An 18,400-nucleotide genomic window follows, 5' to 3' on the forward strand; every position below is an offset into this window, starting at 1 on the left:
AAACCGTTCTTGAGATTACATCTTTAAGTCTCCATGTGCAACGGTGTAATCTATCCTGTTCAGTAAGTCTCCTGAAAGCAGTCTTGCGAATAATCGCGACCATCACGAGACAATCACTTGAACCGCTTTCTGGAGTCACCGTTCCCAAGGTGATACGAACCAGCTAGCATGTCACGCCTGGAATGATAAACATGTTGTGGGTTCCACCCTTCGCAGCTTTGCAGCGATAGCAGGGTGGCCACCGAACCGGGAAAAACGGGAAAACCGGGAAAAAGACGGGAATTCGAAACGACCGGGAAAAAAGCGGGAAAAAGCCGGGAATTTGAGATGATTACCGGGAAAATTGTTGTTGAGAGTAACTTGTTGTGAGTGTAGAATTAGCATCTAAGTTAAAATACACAAAAATAAAAACAAAAAAAAGTAACTTGTTGAGCATATTTGAATGTTAACACCTCAACGATAATCTGCAAAACCAAATCAAACTTAAATAAAGGTATGTTCCGTTTTGGTCAACACGATCAACGATTTCCAGTTGACAAAAACAGAATAATTTTCTGCGACAAAATAATTTGTAACATTTAAAGCATACGTTTCCTTCCGAAAGGCATTTTTTACAGATTCCTACAGAAATTTCTCCTGGGATACTTCTACGAAATCCCAAGAAATTCGCCTGTGCAGACACTTGGAATTTCCCCAGAGTAGTACTTGGAATTCTCCAAGACGTTCCTTCTGGAATTCCTCTAGGTTTTTGTACCGCTTGACTATATCTTGAAATTCGATGCGATTTTTGCGAGGAAAAAGTTTCTTATTTGTGGAATTTTTTCAAAAGTTTTTTTTTCTCGGATTAGCTCGTGTCCTTCCTCAATTAGATATGTTTTTTTCCAGGGATTCTTTCCAAAATTTCATCAGGAATCTGAATTCATTAGGAAATTCATTCTTGGTTTTAACCAAGACAATAGTTTATTCAAGATTCCTTTCTAACGATTTCCTCGATGAATCAATTTTCCTTTCGCAATTCTTACAGGAGTTGCTCCAATTTTCAAAATTTCGTACAAAAATTCTTCCAAGTTTGTTTTTTTTTTGAAATTCCGACAGAGAAATCTTCGAATATAAAATTCTTTTTCTTGGGCATTTTCCAGGTGCTTGCTTTAGGAAACCGCTAGGATTTGCTTATGAGCGTACACCAGAAGTTACTTTGGGGAACCTTTCAGAAGTTCCCTCGCAAATCATTCAGAAGTTTCTCCTGGGAGCCCTTCTGGGAGGGATTCCTTACAAAAACTTGTCGGTAGCTATTTCTGGAAATACTCTAAAACCTGAAAAACAAACTACTGCTGGAGTTTTTTTTTCGAGAAAATCTTCCAAGGGTTCCTTGAGAAACCTTCTAGACATATGGGATTACTTTCGAAGCTTGGGAATCCTTCAGAAGTTCCTGGAGAAATCCCTAGATCAAATTTATGATACCAGACCAAACTTCTATTCCCTAATTGCCAACAGACTTAAATCCTAAATTCCCTGAACCTCTAAAGTATTTCCTGGGGAAACTCCCAGAATAAAACCATTAAGCCTCGCTTTTCGTGTTCAGCATTAGCGTGGTGTTGGCGGTGGTGGCCAACCGCGCGAGTTACGGATGGTTGAGGAATCTGGAGGAATCCACAAAAGATACACAAGGTGGCATCCTTAACACGAAATACTGAAGGAATTCAAGATAGTATTTTTGGAGTAATCGAAAAGATGAAATCTTGGACAAAACTCTGTAAGAATCTCCCGATGAAAGTTCTTGGGGGAATACTCAGTTGGACATCCTGGAGGAATCTCCGGAAACAACACCAACTAAGTTGTGTTAGGGCACCTACGCTAATGATTATAAAAAAGTCCGACCTTGGCTGATTTTATTTTACCTATTATAGATCTATCATAGTTAGCTAACTCTTTCACACTTGTTAACTTTTTTCTAAAGTACAAGAAAATAAGTAAAATGATGTGTGAGGGAAAGCTTGAATTGTGCACTATTTAGAGCTGAATGAAAATGTATTGTAAGTAATTGTCGCATACGTATGTCTTTTATGCCATCATTGCTGGTTACTTCCATTTTTTCCTTAAATGCATTGCGTCAAGCAAGAATAATGTTAAACTAGTAAGTGCATTTTACATGGTTCTTATCATCCATATGAAACGAAAATTGGGCGTTACCTACTAAAAAATGTGGACTTTCAAAACCGGGAAAAGTTCAGTAATCGTACCGGGAAAACCGGGAAAAAGACGGGAATTTCAAAACTGAAATTTAGTGGCCACCCTGCGATAGCAGTGGCTGAGTATGCTTCAGGCGGGTTGCGAGAGAATCAATCTCTCTGAGCAACGATGCATAACGGGCGAAGTGAAAGCGTTTGCCGTATCCAGGGCGATCTGCGTGGTGCGCTCAATGTGTGCGTATAAACTGAGCTATGCAAAACGAATAGGATTTATGACGTAGTACCGTGCTTGTGATAATACACATGCATAGTTTTACATGCTGTTGCGCGTGCATCTGCTTGAGGCGACGGAGAGAGTCATGACACTCACATGAGCCGTATCCAAGTCAGGATGATTGTAGCAAAACAAGGGTGACCGGGTGACTATGATGGGATTCTGTCTTTTCTGGTGTTAGCGACTGTAGAGAGAGCGAATCAGAAACCGCAAAGACAGGGTGATACAAGTTTGGTGTTTATCAGCTTTTTTGTGACTTGTACGCTGATGCTTCGCGACACTGCCTGAAAGTTTAATGGACATCATGAAATCAGCTAGGGTCATCTAAACTATTATGACGTTTAAAATCTAGCATGTACAGCAATTAAAGTTTCTGGTTTGGCTGAATAGAGTTATATTTTATAATATATTGTACTTATCTGGAGTTCACAGAATACGTTCAGAGACTATGACATAGCTTCGGGACATTAAGAATCGTACAGACTGTCCTGCAATATATTACATGGAGACTAGAGCAGTAATAATTTCTTTTTTTGCTGTTTTGAGTTGCACAACATTGCCAACGGTAAGATTGTATCTTATCCGTTTGTTTAGCGTTTTTTAACAATTATAATAAAACTGAATCAACAATACTTCACTACAACACTCGGTTTGTGGCTGCAGTCCTTATTATCGGTTGTGTACCACATTTGCATTGAGATTTGTGCTCGAGATGTAGCTTCGTCATATCTCCACCTTAGCTGCAAGTTCTTAGCTGTAGGGAAGTTTAATAATCCTGAAATATTTCAAAAGTATTATGGATTGGCTCTGGGTTTCACAGAAGTTCACGGATCTGGGTGGGTTAGACTAGGTTACGTGACACTTTATAGCACAAATAATAACTACAACGAATGCAGATTTAAAAAAATGAGTTTCATAAAAGTTTGACCAACCTTAGATGTTTCAAAGGTACAGAACAATGCCTTCTAGTCTTTGAAGAATATTAGTAAATATGGTTCATCAATCAGTGTAGTAGGGTAGCATTGCAAGTGTAGATTCAAAGTTGCGTAGTCCATGATAGAATGGATGTCCTAAATTATTACAAAACTATCATGAAGTGACCCTTGAGAGTTAGGAGGCACTTTTTTTCCTTCACTCACGCGAGTGGAGATCTATCACACCATCCATGATATTATCCGGATAATGCAGCCTGTGGCATTTTCCTTCCACCCATAGGCGTTTGAAAAGGATCACACTCCGATTCCTTTGCGTGATATAAGTATGGTCTTTTTAACTAACTCCACTGGATAACTGACACTGAGGAAAGTTACAAGTGGTAGTCGAAATACGCGTATCTGTCAAAGGATAAGCAATTAGGGCGGAATTGAAAGGTACAGTGGCGGAATTAAAAGGTGGCATCTCGTAGCCTCACTTTTTACCCGTTCAATGACCCTAAAACTTGCAATTGCGGAGGACTCAAGATCAGAAACAAATTGCAAATGGACGGAAACAGCTATTATCGTCATTTTCTACAAATTACAAGCCAGTTTGTTGAGAAAATTCAAGAATTTACATTCGTTGAATAGGTAGATTTGAGGTTAGGGAATCGCCCACTGTACAAAACTGATTACAGTGTCCTGGGCTGAAAATCTCGTTAATAAAGATAATAAAAATAAACTGATTACAGTCATTCGAAGAGGGTATTCTGCTTAGAGGGTTCGAAAAGTCGGTACAAGATAACTCTCACTCACAAATCGTTTGCTCTCGCAGGAGAAAATGTTTGCTCAATTTGCACCAACCCACATTTTCACCCGTGTGACGTCTGAGCGGTGCCGTGTTATCTAGATGGCCTTGGATACAAGTAGATTCTATGTAAACACGGTATCGCTAAACATCTCGTGCATCGGTGGAGACCATTATGAAGAACTAAAGCCTTACATGTGCCGAAAAACTTTGTCGAAGACCGCAAAGTCATTCGAAGTTTCTGAGAAAAGATATTACCTGTAAGCCATCTGGTGGAGCCTCTCATTTAACATGTAAAGGAATAACAATAGCAATAAAATCTCATTGACGGACATGTGTTGTCTAGGCTATTGCTTTTTTAACAGGTGTATGATCACGTTGTGGTCTTTGACAAAGTTTTTCGGTGTATCCTAGGCTATATTTCTGTACAATCGATTACGTATTTTAGAAAAAAAAAAAATAGTGCTCCTCACGAGAAAAGTGCAAAAAACGATGTTTTCACATATAAACTCCCATACAAACTTCAAACGAGTTTAGCACCGCCCAAATATTAAATGATTGAGCTGTAAATTTGACCAGAGCATCGTGGCGTTATATAGAACGAAATAACAATGGGGCCTATCGAACTTTTTGACATCTGTTTTTTTTTTTCATACAAGCTAGAGCCACCCTAATCTCTAGTAATGATGGAACTGATGCTCCTCCGTGGTGAGCAGTTGCCAATATACACGGAACCGCCAAACTACCCAAAATTGAGTTCTTTTGACGCAATCCCATAGTTCCGCCCAATAAGCCAAATTTGAGTAAATCGATTAAACTCACACTAGGTAAATTGCCTTTACCTCCAGCAAAAAAATATACTTAAGAGTAGGTAAATTCAACCCAAGACCCCCCCCTCATTCAACCCAAATTTTAGTATACCTGCATTTACTCAAAATTGGCTTATTGAGCTCAAGGACCCCCATTGGGTAGATGCATCTCTGTTTGTTTTTGACAACATCGGTGGGTAAAAGAGGGAAAACAACCTAATTTTGGGTAATTAGTTTATTCGATATACTCAGCTTTGAGTAAAATCGACCCAAAAATTAGGTAGTTTGATTTCTCCGTGTAGACCACCTCATGTCGAAAATCTCTGCATCAACATGTCTAAAGGGTCTAACTCGTTTTGTAAACAAACACTGTTTCTGTCGCTGTAGGGTCTATCTCGATCCACCCACGCATCTGGGGGCCGTTATCAGAAAGATCTATCTTCGCTCTTTCTGATAACGGCCCCCAGATGCGTGGGTGGATCGAGATAGACCCTACAGCGACAGAAACAATGTTTGTTTACAAAACGAGTTAGACCCTTTAGACATGTTAATGCCGCTATGTCTTTCGCTCTTTAGGAAAGCTAGAAATCAACAGGACCAAACAGCTGTCAAATTTAACAGGTGCTGGTCCTTTCGTTTTCTAATTTTCAATAGGAGAGAAGAGAGAAATTTCTGCGTGACGTCACCGTGCATTGGAATGTGTATTGATTGATTCACCAACCCGGGCAGAAGAAAATAACAAAAGAAGATCAAATTTTGCCATTGAAAATGAATAGCTGAATAACTGATTCAGTTATTGTACGTTTCAAAATATGTTGTCTTTGGTTTGATCTTATAATAACAGAATTAGTTAAGGAGAAACTTCAGAGAATATAAATATGGCTGCCACAATGGCCGACTTGGACCCCTATTCACGTTTTCAAGAGCACCAATCTTAACAATTCGTAAACAAATGCGCTCGATTTGAAAAAGCTGCCCCTTTTTGCAAGTGAGCAAAGCCAGGATAAACAAGTGTGGCGTCGTTCGTCAGATTTGTGCCTCTAAAGTTTGTATGCAAGATTGCAAAGGGATTTCTTGATGTTTCACCTTAATATTGAGTTATTTTCCGGTACAAAGTGAGTTATTAATTTTTGTTCTTTTAGCTTTTATTCCCAACAAACCAATAACAAGTTTTGCCATTTATCTATTAATTTTTAATAGTAATATTTTATCTTGTCATGTTCTCTGACAAAATACATGAAATCCAAATAACTCTTCAATAATAAGTTCAGAAGAACTTATTTCGTCAAGATGACATATTTTTCCAGTACACTAAGGTCTTTCTTTACACGGTTTTTTACACGTTTTTTTACACGGCTTTTTTACACGGTTTTTTTTACACGGATTCGCGAATTAACACGGGTTTTTCAACTTTCTCGCGCTAAGTGTCTAGAAGGGAACTCTTACTAAAAGGTAGAAATGGGAAAGGGCTGCAAGGGGGGGGGGGGGCTAATATATGGGGGGCTAGGAGGGGTTAAATGGGGGTTTTCCTAAAGGTGATTTCTGGAGTATGGTTCTGTTACGAACATCTTAAAAGATGTTCTAGGTAACCCAAGAACTTAGGTTATCCAAGGACTTTCGCGAGTAAGCGCCTTAAGATCTACAAGCGTAATCGATTGATTGTAGTCACATTACTGATATGGTGCAACATCCTACAGGTCCTTAGAGCATAGTCCTGTAGAGACGTACTTTTCCAAGATATTCTAGGACCTCCAACAACTTCAGAGAGTACAGGCCTGAAAATCTACGAGCGTAATCAATTAATTGTTGCTATATTATTGATGCGGTGTAACATCCTACAGAGTCATGGAGCATGGTTCTGTAGAAAATTACTTCCTAAATATGCTCTAGGTTATCCAAGAATTTCCGCGAATAAAGAATTCAAGATCTACAAGCGTAATGAATGGATTGTAGTTGCATTACTGATACGGTGTGACATTAGGGCAGTTCAGACTTTAGACATGTCAAAAAATCGAAACTCCCATATGTTCATTACAATCCTCGGTGCAAAACTAGAGTCCTGTAATATTTTTAGCCATTTCGATAGTGATTTAATGGTGGCCCAAAAGCAAAATAGGTTTATATGGGAATTACTATGAAGAATTTTCGAAAAAGGTTCTCCGTGCTGTAGAGCATTACCACATATATAAAGTCATAGGGTTAAAGCCGAATTGAATTCCTCAGACTTCAGTGATGAATGTTGCCGAAGACCGGAACTTATTTCGACAATCGGGTAAAAAGTTATTAAACAAATTCTCACTCGCATGCGCGTCTTTGTACTCGATGTCCTGCAAGGTATGCAAGAAGGTAAAACACATACTATGATTGCGTGTCAAGCGTGTCGATCGAGCTGCGGTCTTCTGTTCAATCATACATGTATGAATATTGATTAATAACTTCTGTCTCGTAAGTCGAAACGAGTTGCATTCTTCGGAAACATTCATCATTGAGGTCTGAAGAATTCAATTTGACTTTGACCCTATGACTTCATCCATGTGGTAATGCTCTACAGCGCGAAGAACCTATTTCGAAAATTCTCCATAGTAATTCCCATATAAACATATTTTGCTTTTGGGCCACCATTAAATCACCACCTAAACGGCTGAAAATTTTACAGGACTCTAGTTTTACACCAAGGATTGTAATGAACATATGGGAGCTATGAATTTTTAACATGTTCAAAGTCTGAACTGCCCTAGTGTGACATCCTACAGGTCCATGGAGCATAGTTCTGAAGAGATGTTATTTTCAAGGATTTTCTAGGGCATTCAAGAACTTCCGCGAGCAGTGGTCTTAATATCTACAAGCGTAATCGATGGATTGTAGTTACATTACTGAAGTTCTTGGAGATGTAAATTTGAGGTCATGTTTGAAAATTTTCATTTACAGAACAATGCTCCACAGGCCTATAGGATGTTGAACAGTATCAGTAATGTAACAACAATCAATCGATTATGCTCGTAGATATTGAAGCCTTTACTCGCGAAAGTTCCTGGGTGTTCTGGAACATCTTTCTCTACACCACCTTGCTCCGCGGATATGTACGGTGTTGACAGTCTCCTTGATCCTTCGTTTCGTCCGTCTCAACAGTCCTTGACACCCCAAAATGTTCTCTGCGACCTTCCTTGGAAACAGTATGCACTCTGCTCTCCATAACCCATCCCTTGTCCCCTTCCCCACTAACCCTTAGATTCAACCCTTATTACTACCCCCTCCCTTTCCTTATTAACTCTTCAAAACAAACCTCGGATACCTGAAGGTGAGGACATTTCAAATATTTTCAGATTTCCCTCAGTTTTTTTTTACACGGATTCCCGAATTAACACGGTTTTTTTTACACGGTTTCGCAAATTAACACGGTTTTTTCCACGGTTTCGCGAATTAACACGGTTTTTTACACTTTTTTTATACACGGGACGTATCCCCCGTGTAAAAAAAGACCATAGTGTATTCAGTTAGGGTCTGGGAACATTTGGGCAGGCGTACCTATTTTGGGCACTTGCTGCTATAACTCAGTCAATTGAAAACTTATTGGGCTACCCAAATGGCCCCAGACCCTATTTATTATTATTCAAAAATATCTCAGAAATAACAAATTTTGCAATGATAACATTTTTGTTCTTAGCGAGGTGTTATTCATAAAAAATCATAAGAATGGTAAAATGAGATATAAGCTCCGTCAGAAGACCTCATTCGCGTCATATGTCTTTTTGTTGCGCTCTGCGGGTGCTCTATACTGCCCCACTCGCATATCAGTCCTATTTAACTTTTCATCACTTTTGAGTTAACGTTATGAATAATCATTTTTAACGTACTTTTAAAATCAATAATTAAATTTGCGTATTTTTATGTGAATGTGCGAAAAAACATACCAAATCATGAGCATCCCATATTGAAAGTACCCGCATAATAGTCCCATCACGAATTTATACTACGAAATCAACCTGCAAGCAGATAGCTATTGCATGCAATTTGTAGTTTTTATTAAAAGAATTTCTTGATCGGGTGACCTTTACTTACATGCCTGATAACGATTGACATTCGATCGGAAATGAACCGGTTCACGCTACGCGAATCAATCAGCTCAGCGCCAGCAAACGCGTTACGTCACACATTCTAGTGTGATCAGACGTTTTCTCGCTTCGCCGGAAAGACCCGACCCGTGCACATTTGATTCCGTGTACAAATCTGTCCGTCACAGTCCATCCATCTCTCTATTGAAACCTGTTGAACCATCATCATTCATATCATCGATGTTACCTTACCGGCTCGGGGCGGTCAATATCATCATCATCATCATCATCGCCATCGTGAATGGAGAGAATAATACAATTCAATTCTATCAATAAAACGCAAACTGATAACTAACGTCCGCGTTGTCGGCTATTTCTCCGTATTGTGTCTGTGTGTCTGTCTCCGCCGTTGTGGGTATAAAACGCACCTCAAACAATGAATTATTCATCCCTCAGCTGGTTGAAATTGTTATCTTTCAATCCCCCGTAGGGAGGTAGATAGAAACGTTGACGTCGCTTGGTTAGCGGCCGGGAGCGACGAATTCCCGCATACCCATCTAAGTGCTCTAGTTGCCGTGCGCCGGCTACGGTTATTCTATCTAGATGGTCCTTGATTTTGATACGATTCGACTGAAACAGTAATTAAAATCCGATCAATAATCGTTTTGTCATTCACCGGTATTTGTGAAGAGGTTTTTCAGATATGCGATATTTATCTCTGATTCGAGTGTTTAGTTAACTTAAGTGTTATGGTTTAGGATCGCAAATTTAGTCGGCAGATTCGATTATCTGAGCCTCCTAGGGAACCAGAATTTGGAAAAGATTTTTGCTTGTTGATCTGTAATACGAATTAACTACTAAAATTTGAAAGGATTGATGTGCAATCTTGATAAATCTAAAATCTTTTGTCTGTGATAAGTTCAAATTTCCTTCTTAGACTTGGTTCCAATTTTATTACTAACATTAATGCTTATAAACCTCCAATTATACAGAGAAAGCCGCCCATGAAACTATTAAAGAAAACACTTCGAGCTGGCGTTCTATAGAGTGCCTGCAATATTCTGTCTAGTAAGAGCGCTAGCAAAGCTTCACTACATAACTACATGAGATAACGACTTAATTGCGCTCAATGGTATCGGTCAGCAAGCATAATGCCTTCGCGATGGCATCTCCTCCTGCCTGTATGTAGTGTTGCCAGTAATTCGCAAACCAGTGCAGTGATTGTCTCTCAGTTTAGCCCACTTAATCTTTAGTAGCAGCATCTGAGAGCCAGCTAGCCTGCCGGATGCTGGACATTCGAACACACAATACTAATCTACCGCTTTTTTTCTCTCTCTCGCTTTCTTTCAGCAGCCCCTGTTAAAGGGGTACAAAGTGCAATCGATTCACAATGGGGAAGCTACTGTCCAAAATCTTCGGCAACAAGGAGATGAGAATATTGATGCTCGGTCTGGATGCTGCCGGCAAAACTAGTAAGTTGCTCACAATCATTCCTCGAGTAAGTCAACTTCTAACAACGATTGTCCCGTTTTCCTTTTCAGCTATTCTATATAAGTTAAAATTAGGTCAATCGGTAACGACAATTCCAACAGTCGGCTTCAACGTCGAAACCGTAACGTATAAGAATGTCAAATTCAACGTGTGGGACGTGGGTGGACAGGATAAAATTAGACCATTGTGGAGGCACTATTACACAGGTACGATAGCGGAGCACATAAAGAAACTGATTGATTGACAGTATTGTGTCCTGCCGGAGGACATTGCCTTCGGTGCATAAAAATAAATACTAAATGCTTCTGTTGCTTCTTTTAGGCACACAAGGGCTCATATTCGTAGTGGATTGTGCAGACCGGGATCGAATAGACGAAGCACGGCAAGAACTGCACAGGATAATCAACGACCGAGAGATGCGAGATGCCATCATACTGATATTTGCCAACAAGCAGGATCTACCAGAAGGTTAGTTTCGCGGGGGAGCTATTGAAGCTAAGCTATTATTTTTATTTCTTGAGTAGGGTTTTGGTTCCCTTATTAAGCGTATGGGTCCTATTTTCATCCTACGAAAAACAATGGATTGAAGCGCTGTTTGTTTTGTTTCTTATTTTATGTTTTTTTTTTTGTTAGAAGAGAACACGCACGAAAGCAAAAAGAACGGAATCAAACGATGCCGTAATCGCTTGTTTTCGAATAAGATGAATTTGGGAGCGTAAGATTACTTATCTCAAAGGACATAAGCTTTTCTACTTTTGTATGAGCACAACGAACGGAACATTCAGAAAACTCGTCCAGTATTTAGAGGTAAGGATGAGGGGTTGTGATAAATGTGACAGCACGTGTGTTAGGATGCAAATTTTTGATAAAAAAATAGATTGTTTCAAAACCCTGAGGGGAAAACAATGTATTAAAATAATTTCTCTAAAAAAAACTCGAAATTCTGGCTAAAATGCATATTTTTGTAGACAAAAAACAGAGAAATATTGAACAGACATTACATTCAATCGATTGTTCTGTTAGTTACACATTCCTAGTATGGTATAAAATGGAAATGGAAAAAAATATTTATTTACACGTAAACCCCCGCCTCCTCTTTTCTCTCTTCTCTTTTAAATAATATCCTAAAATACGTAGCTTTTTTGTATTCTATATGCATATGCCACTTCACGGTCACCATATAGTAAAAGCAGTTTGGTTTCTTGTTCTTGTTGGGGAATTATATACTGATACATTCGAGTGATTGTTAACCTTTCAGGACGCGCGTCCTTTCGAGCCTGAAAATTCATACGACGAGCGAGTTTTTTTTGGTGGTGTTGAACTTTTTACAACGGTGCGTGTCTTGAAGGGTTAATAACTGACCTTATTCTTTTTGACAGTTAAGCTATCTTACTCTAATGTTGACGCACGCGGCCCTAACAGACTCGACTCTGCATTAAGGTAGCGTCCGTCAATAACGTAACGCTTGGCCCCACTCCCGCCTCCCGTTTGAGCGTTACGTAATTTGTGGACGAAGCCTTATTGATATGCCGATTTGCATGGTTCTCACGCGAAGTTAGAAACGACGTGGACATATGTAGGGTGGGGCGGGGCAAGATGGGTCACCTAAGGATGGATCACCATAAGTTTGTAAATACAAATCGAATTAGTTTGTATTCGTCTGCTTCTCTTAAATACACTAGTTAGCTATGCTATAGCCCATATAGCCGAGGCGGTAAACGCACGGGTATTCAGCATGACCATGCTGAGGGTGACGGGTTCGATTCCCGGTCGGTCCAGGATCTTTTCGTAAAGGAAATTTCCTTGACTTCCTTGGGCATAGAGTATCTTCGTGCCTGCCACACGATATACGCATGCAAAATGGTCATTGGCAGAGGAAGCTCTCAGTTAATAACTGTGGAAGTGCTCATAGAACACTAAGCTGAGAAGCAGGCTTTGTCCCAATGAGGACGTTACGCCAAGAAGAGAGAGAGAGAGCTATGCTAAAAGTCGATAAAAAGTTCATTAAATACAAAATATGATGTTAAACAAGCAGTTTTAAAAAGTGATCGATTTTGCGCCGTGAAAAAAGGTCGGGGCAAGATGGGTAATCTTTTAAGTAATTCACATTTTCTCAACGAAAAACGTCAAAATATAAGATTTGTTCCGCATTCATTTATGCTCCATTACTGATTAAAAAAGAGCTACTAAACATTTTATAAATTTATTTGGAATATAAAAAACTTTACGATTTGAGTGGTCCTATAAGGCGACTTGAAAATCGATGTTTTCACTAAAAAATAATCATAATTTTTTGTTATAATTTCGAGCGTTAATTCCGCTTGATTGATGTCATTTATGAGATAGTCTTGTAATAAAAAATAAATAACTTTTGAATGCTCCAAAAATACGTTCAAAATTGAAGGTGACCCATCTTGCCGCGGCCGTTTATATGGAGATTATATGGAATGTATCGCATAAGAAAAATGGCTAAAAACCATTTTTTTTTATTTCCAATAAGAGTGAATAATTTTTCAATCAATACCCCAAACTTTTGTATATTCATGCTGGTCATCTCACAAAATTATTAACATAATCAAAACATGAGTAATGCGCCCGAAAATGGCACTGACCCATCTTGCCCCGCCCCACACTATGTATTGCATTTCAAGCTACATGCGCGTTTTAACCAGATTCATGCTCGTGCTTGCCGTGGACTCGACGGTACATGAGGCGTGGTTCGATGGCTCTATTCCGAACGGCCTAGTCTGCTGTCTCGGGGTAAAGACTGATGCTGCGACGCATGTTGCAGTGTGAACGGGTTGTTCCAAATTGGATGGAACAGAGAGCTTCTCCTGATCAGGCTCTGGGTACTTCTCAGCTGCCACTGTCACAGTCTCGGAGCTAGTCTTCACGTAACGTAGCTGCTTGAAACTGGTCTTCTTGGAATGCTCCTTCCGAGAGGATTCGTGATTTATTTATTTATTTATTTATTTATTATTGAGAATTTCATCCGACAGTGATGTCTTAATGAATAAAAATATACAACTAATTGAACATAACACGTGTTAGAATAGCCTTAAACCTCTTAGTCGTAATATTAAAATCAAACAAGTGTACTACTTCGTTGAAGCACTCCATCATTGATCACACCGGCTCTTGGGATGCATAATCACGGCGTCTGAAAGGCAATCGGAGGAATTCGGGGCGACGAAGAGCATATCCAGGAACGTTGAAGTTGATCATCTGAAGCAAGTTGGGCGCGTCAATCTCCGCCGATAGAAGTTTTGCTACGAACGTAGCCTTAGCCCGTTTTCTTCTCTGCTTCAAAGTTTCCAGTCCTATCAATTCACAGCGGCTCCCATACGGTGGCAGATATAAAGGGTCATTCCACGGCAAGTTCCGTAACGCGAACCTGATGAACCGCTTTTGAACGGATTCTATCCGGGAGGCGACAGTGCTGTGATATGGATCCCATACAATCGAAGAGGTTTCGAGAATAGGTCGAACGAGACTAACATACAACGATTTGAGCGTATACGGGTCTCTAAACTCTTTGCACAGTTTGCTCACAAACCCTAATTGACGGCGTGCTCTGTCGATAACTTCTTCATGGTGATTCCTGAATGATAGAGCCGAATCTAGCGTCACGCCAAGATCACGAATTGATTCGGTTCTGTTTAACAATTCCCCGTCAATGGTGTAATCAAACGGCACATGACTCATTTTGCGGTGGAAACTAACGACAAAACATTTGGGGATGCTTAGTTGCATCTTATTAGCACTGCACCACGCTGCAAACTTATCAAGCACAGTCTGGAGTTTGCGACAATCATCAATACTATTTACTAGGATGAACAGCTTCAGATCATCAGCATATGCTAAGCAAAATCCGTCTCCAAGGTGTAGGATAGCGTCGTTTATGAACAAAGAAAAAAGAAGCGGGCCCAGATTGCTTCCTTGGGGTACACCCGAACTATTTACAAACCAACGCGAGATAGACGAACCAATTTTCACTGCTAGTTTCCTACCGCAAAGGTATGAACGCAGCCATTCCACTAAATTGGAAGAAAATCCAAGCTTTCCTAGTTTTTTCAGCAGTATATCATGGTCAACCTTGTCGAATGCAGCCTTCAGATCGGTGTAAACAGCATCTATGTTGCGCAGGCAAAAAGATGTGAATTCGCACAAGTTTGTCGAGACGCTTCTTCCTGGGAAAAAACCATGCTGACTCATAGAGATGTAATTCTTCGTCCGGCTAAACAGGTGTTCCGACACAATTATCTCAAACAACTTTGAACACGCGCAGAGCGATGTAATACCACGATAACACCGTACATCGTTTTTGCTGTCCTTTTTATGCACCGGAAACATAAACGATGCTTTCCAACGCGTAGGAAAAGTTGAAGCTCTTAATGAAAAATTGAACAGATAAGCGAGAGGCTCCAGCAGTTGCTGACTGCATTTCTTCAGGATACATGCGGCGATTCCGTCAGGTCGAGGCTGATAAGACGACTTCAGCTTTTTTACTGCTTTTCGCAAGGATTCAGGTGACACAACGAACGTAGTAACATCTACGCAATCAGCTGGCGTCAATTCCAATGCAGCATCAGCACTTCCGCGATTATTGGCAAACACGGAACTGAAGAAAGAGGCGAACAGTTCACATTTTTCGGGCAGGCTATTGGCACGTTGGTGGTCCAGATACATTGACGACGGTAAACCTGACTCTTTGCGTTTGGATCTCACGAAGTTCCAGAAGCTTTTGGGATTTTGCTTTAGATTACGTTCTGTATAGGCGGCGTGTTGTCGATATAGTCTACAGTTCAGACTACGGTAACGATGGCTGGCGTCAGGTGTTCACTCAGTCCACTGAAATCTGCTTTTCTGAAGTCTAATGCATTGAAATCGAAGCCGTCCTCGAATGCATCCATCGTTGGACCACAGTTTTCGACGCAAAACAGAAAAGGTTTGTGATTGGGATCGATTGAATCGAGAGGATCGTCAACTTCTTCAATAGTGGAAACATTCACCAACTCTTCACTGACAAATAGTAGATCCAAGACGTTGCCGTACTGATTCTTCAAGTCATTTAGTTGCCACATATTGTTTGAGCTCATTCCGTCAAGCAATGTTACGTTGGACTGTGTTAGAGATGAACAGGCGACGTCCACGGAACATGTGTGATCCACGTGTCGTATCTAGCGAATTCCTGGACGATTGTAGTCACCAAATACTGCCGCTGCATCATGTTTGGAAGATGACATCACGGATTCCATGCAGGATATATGGCGGTCAATAAGTTGTGCATCGGATGCTTTATCCGGAGGAATATACACCGCTCCAATTGCAAGATTGCATCTATTCGTTCTCAAGGACACCCACACATGTTCAAATCCAACTTCATCGACTGGAATCAGGTTGGACGGGATGGTGCACTTCACCGCGATGAGTGTACCGCCAGAACGTGTTTTGGTACTTGTCAGCGGCGTTCGGTCCCCGCGATAAACCATGTAGTCATTGTTGAACAGCATGCACGACGGAATCACTTCATCTAGCCAGGTCACAGTCAGCACAATCACATCGTATAGTGAAGCAGTGACAGCCGTGTAGAAATCCTCAATTTTCGTTCGCAGTCCTCGAACATTCTGGTAATAAATCGAGACACCAATGCTCTGTTCGTCGGAGTTGTTGATCATTTGCGGCACTGGCTCGATAGTAGGCGCAATATCGATATCGTCATCACCATCTTGCGAAGCTTGTCCTAGGGTAACTGGTGCAGTCGTTAATGAGCTAGAAGCAATGCACGGATCAGGGACCGCTGATTGATTACAGGAGTTAAACTTGCCTTCAATTTCTAGTTGGAAGACCCTTCCACCACTCCCACACGCAGGGCCGGGACGACTGCAGAACGCTGGCTGGTATAGCTCGACTGCGGTGGGGGGCTTCAGAGCTTCCATGAAGCCGACATCAGTGCGTCCCAGGGTTGATTTCATTAGCGGTGACGGTGGAACAGATACAAGTTGGCTGGAAGCGATGAACGGATCAGAAGACATCGAGAACGTTACTTTATCGTACTTGCCTGGAACATTCATTTGGAAACCCCTAACACCACTCCCACACGCAGGATCGGGACGACTGCAGAACGCTGGCTCGACTGCGGTGGGGGGCTTCAGGGCTTCCATAGGGCTAACATCGATGCGTCCCAGTAGCAGCGGAGGCGATATTATGCGATTTTCTTCCTTCGAGATACGGTGAATCACACAGGAGTCTGGCTGATGTCCATTTGATTGGGTAGCGAGCGGCGGAAGTTTTTTGGTTGTTTCATAAACTCCCTAAACGTCAGTCCATCCAACCAAGTTGACGCCAATAAAGCTTGTTCTTTCAGCAACGGATCGAGGCCGATTTTGAATGAAACAAACGACATGTTCGAAACATCCTTCCCTTTTGGAACCAGGCGAATCACGTCGCACGGCGAAGAGAGATCTAAACAACGAGCCACAATCTTCTGCACATCATCGGGTGAGATGAGTGGTTGGAAACCCGATAAATATAGCCAGAATTTTGGCGGTGTCGGTGTGGGCATGATAGAACCGATTGATAAATCGCTGAGATCAATGGTTCTCGTACCACGATCGGTATTTAGAGCAGTAGAATCATATTGCTCAGCTTCCACCCGAGGACGTTTTACTCCGACTTTCGGCCACTTCCGAAGCGAAGGTGTAATCGATTGATTCACCCGATTTCCACTGAGTTGAGCTGACGACAACACATCAACCTTCTTAGTTAATTTACCAACGGCATCAGCAAGCAGCTGCACTTGAGATGATAAATTATCCGGCGTATCACCCGCGTGAGCGGAGGGCTGGGCATCCAGTTTATCTTGCAGGTAGCATTTAATACTCCGACCGTTCAGTTCAACCCGGCAGTCGTTGCAAAAAAAAAAACACCGCTTTGCCCTGCGAGAGAATGTCTCGATTGGCACGGTGATTGAATCCACAGCACTGCTGGCTAATGTGGAAAAAAGCATCACAAAAGCCGCACCGCACGGGCTCAATATCGTTCACCTCCAGTTTGCATTCTTTGCATTGTTTCTTCTCCATCTCCACACTGAACGAAAATCCCCGTCATAAATTGAATGAAAAGTGCCTCATCTGAGCCCCATGCCTAAAATCATCTTATTTGTGGAAGGCCGTCATTCAATTCCAGATCTGACAGAATCAAAACAAGCGATATGGAAATCATTCAATGTTGTCATTATAATCATCATTTTTAGTATATAAGTTCAGTCTGTACGATGTATGTCGAAGACGATGATATAAATAAATAAATTCAACTCAGAATCAAAACAAACCCAGGCAAGGATGATTGTCATTCAATATCTATCCAGTTTCGCGGTTCAAATGTAAATGAAAGTAATTATAAAATCTAATGCTGTTCCTATAGGTTCCATTCTCTTCAGTTTTGGTTCAATTATTCTTCAAATACCCTAGAAAAACTAATATTACAATCATTGCATCTAGTTTTAGCGAAACTGACAAGAACGAATGAACAACTGTTTCATTCAATGAAGTAAATTTCTCATACTAGTAGCAATGATTGTGATATTTTTTGTCTAGGGTATTTGAAGAAGAGTTTAATCTCATTGAATAGAATAACACCTCTATGAACAGCATTATGACATTTGCACAGAGACATTTGTTTTTCGAACATATTTGAAAATAATAATAGATCAATTTTTTTTTCTTAGCACTATAGGTACACTTTATTGAACATTTCCCACAAAATCCATACTATATAATACCTTAGAACTAGGATGACCACTACCTTTTTATTCATCTTACATCCAATCAAGCCGCAAAAGTTCCTCCAGTAATTAGAGGC

At 40.7% G+C, this 18,400-nt stretch overlaps 1 protein-coding gene across 2 annotated transcripts in view; it reads left to right on the forward strand.

The window, feature by feature from the left end:
- LOC109397339 (ADP-ribosylation factor 6) overlaps positions 1–18,400 on the forward strand; it is a 96,693-nt gene that overhangs the window by 65,116 nt on the left and 13,177 nt on the right. The window contains exons 3-5 of one of the 2 annotated variants that reach the window (XM_029869906.2): positions 10,397–10,518; positions 10,588–10,743; positions 10,859–11,005. In XM_029869906.2, the coding sequence (XP_029725766.1) occupies positions 10,437–10,518; positions 10,588–10,743; positions 10,859–11,005 (385 nt within the window). In that variant the 5' untranslated portion in view covers positions 10,397–10,436. The remainder of the gene's footprint in view (positions 1–10,396; positions 10,519–10,587; positions 10,744–10,858; positions 11,006–18,400) is intronic. The other variant, XM_029869907.2, reaches the window with a different exon arrangement.

Source organism: Aedes albopictus, chromosome 2 (assembly GCF_035046485.1).
Source record: "Aedes albopictus strain Foshan chromosome 2, AalbF5, whole genome shotgun sequence".
NCBI lineage: Eukaryota > Metazoa > Arthropoda > Insecta > Diptera > Culicidae > Aedes > Aedes albopictus.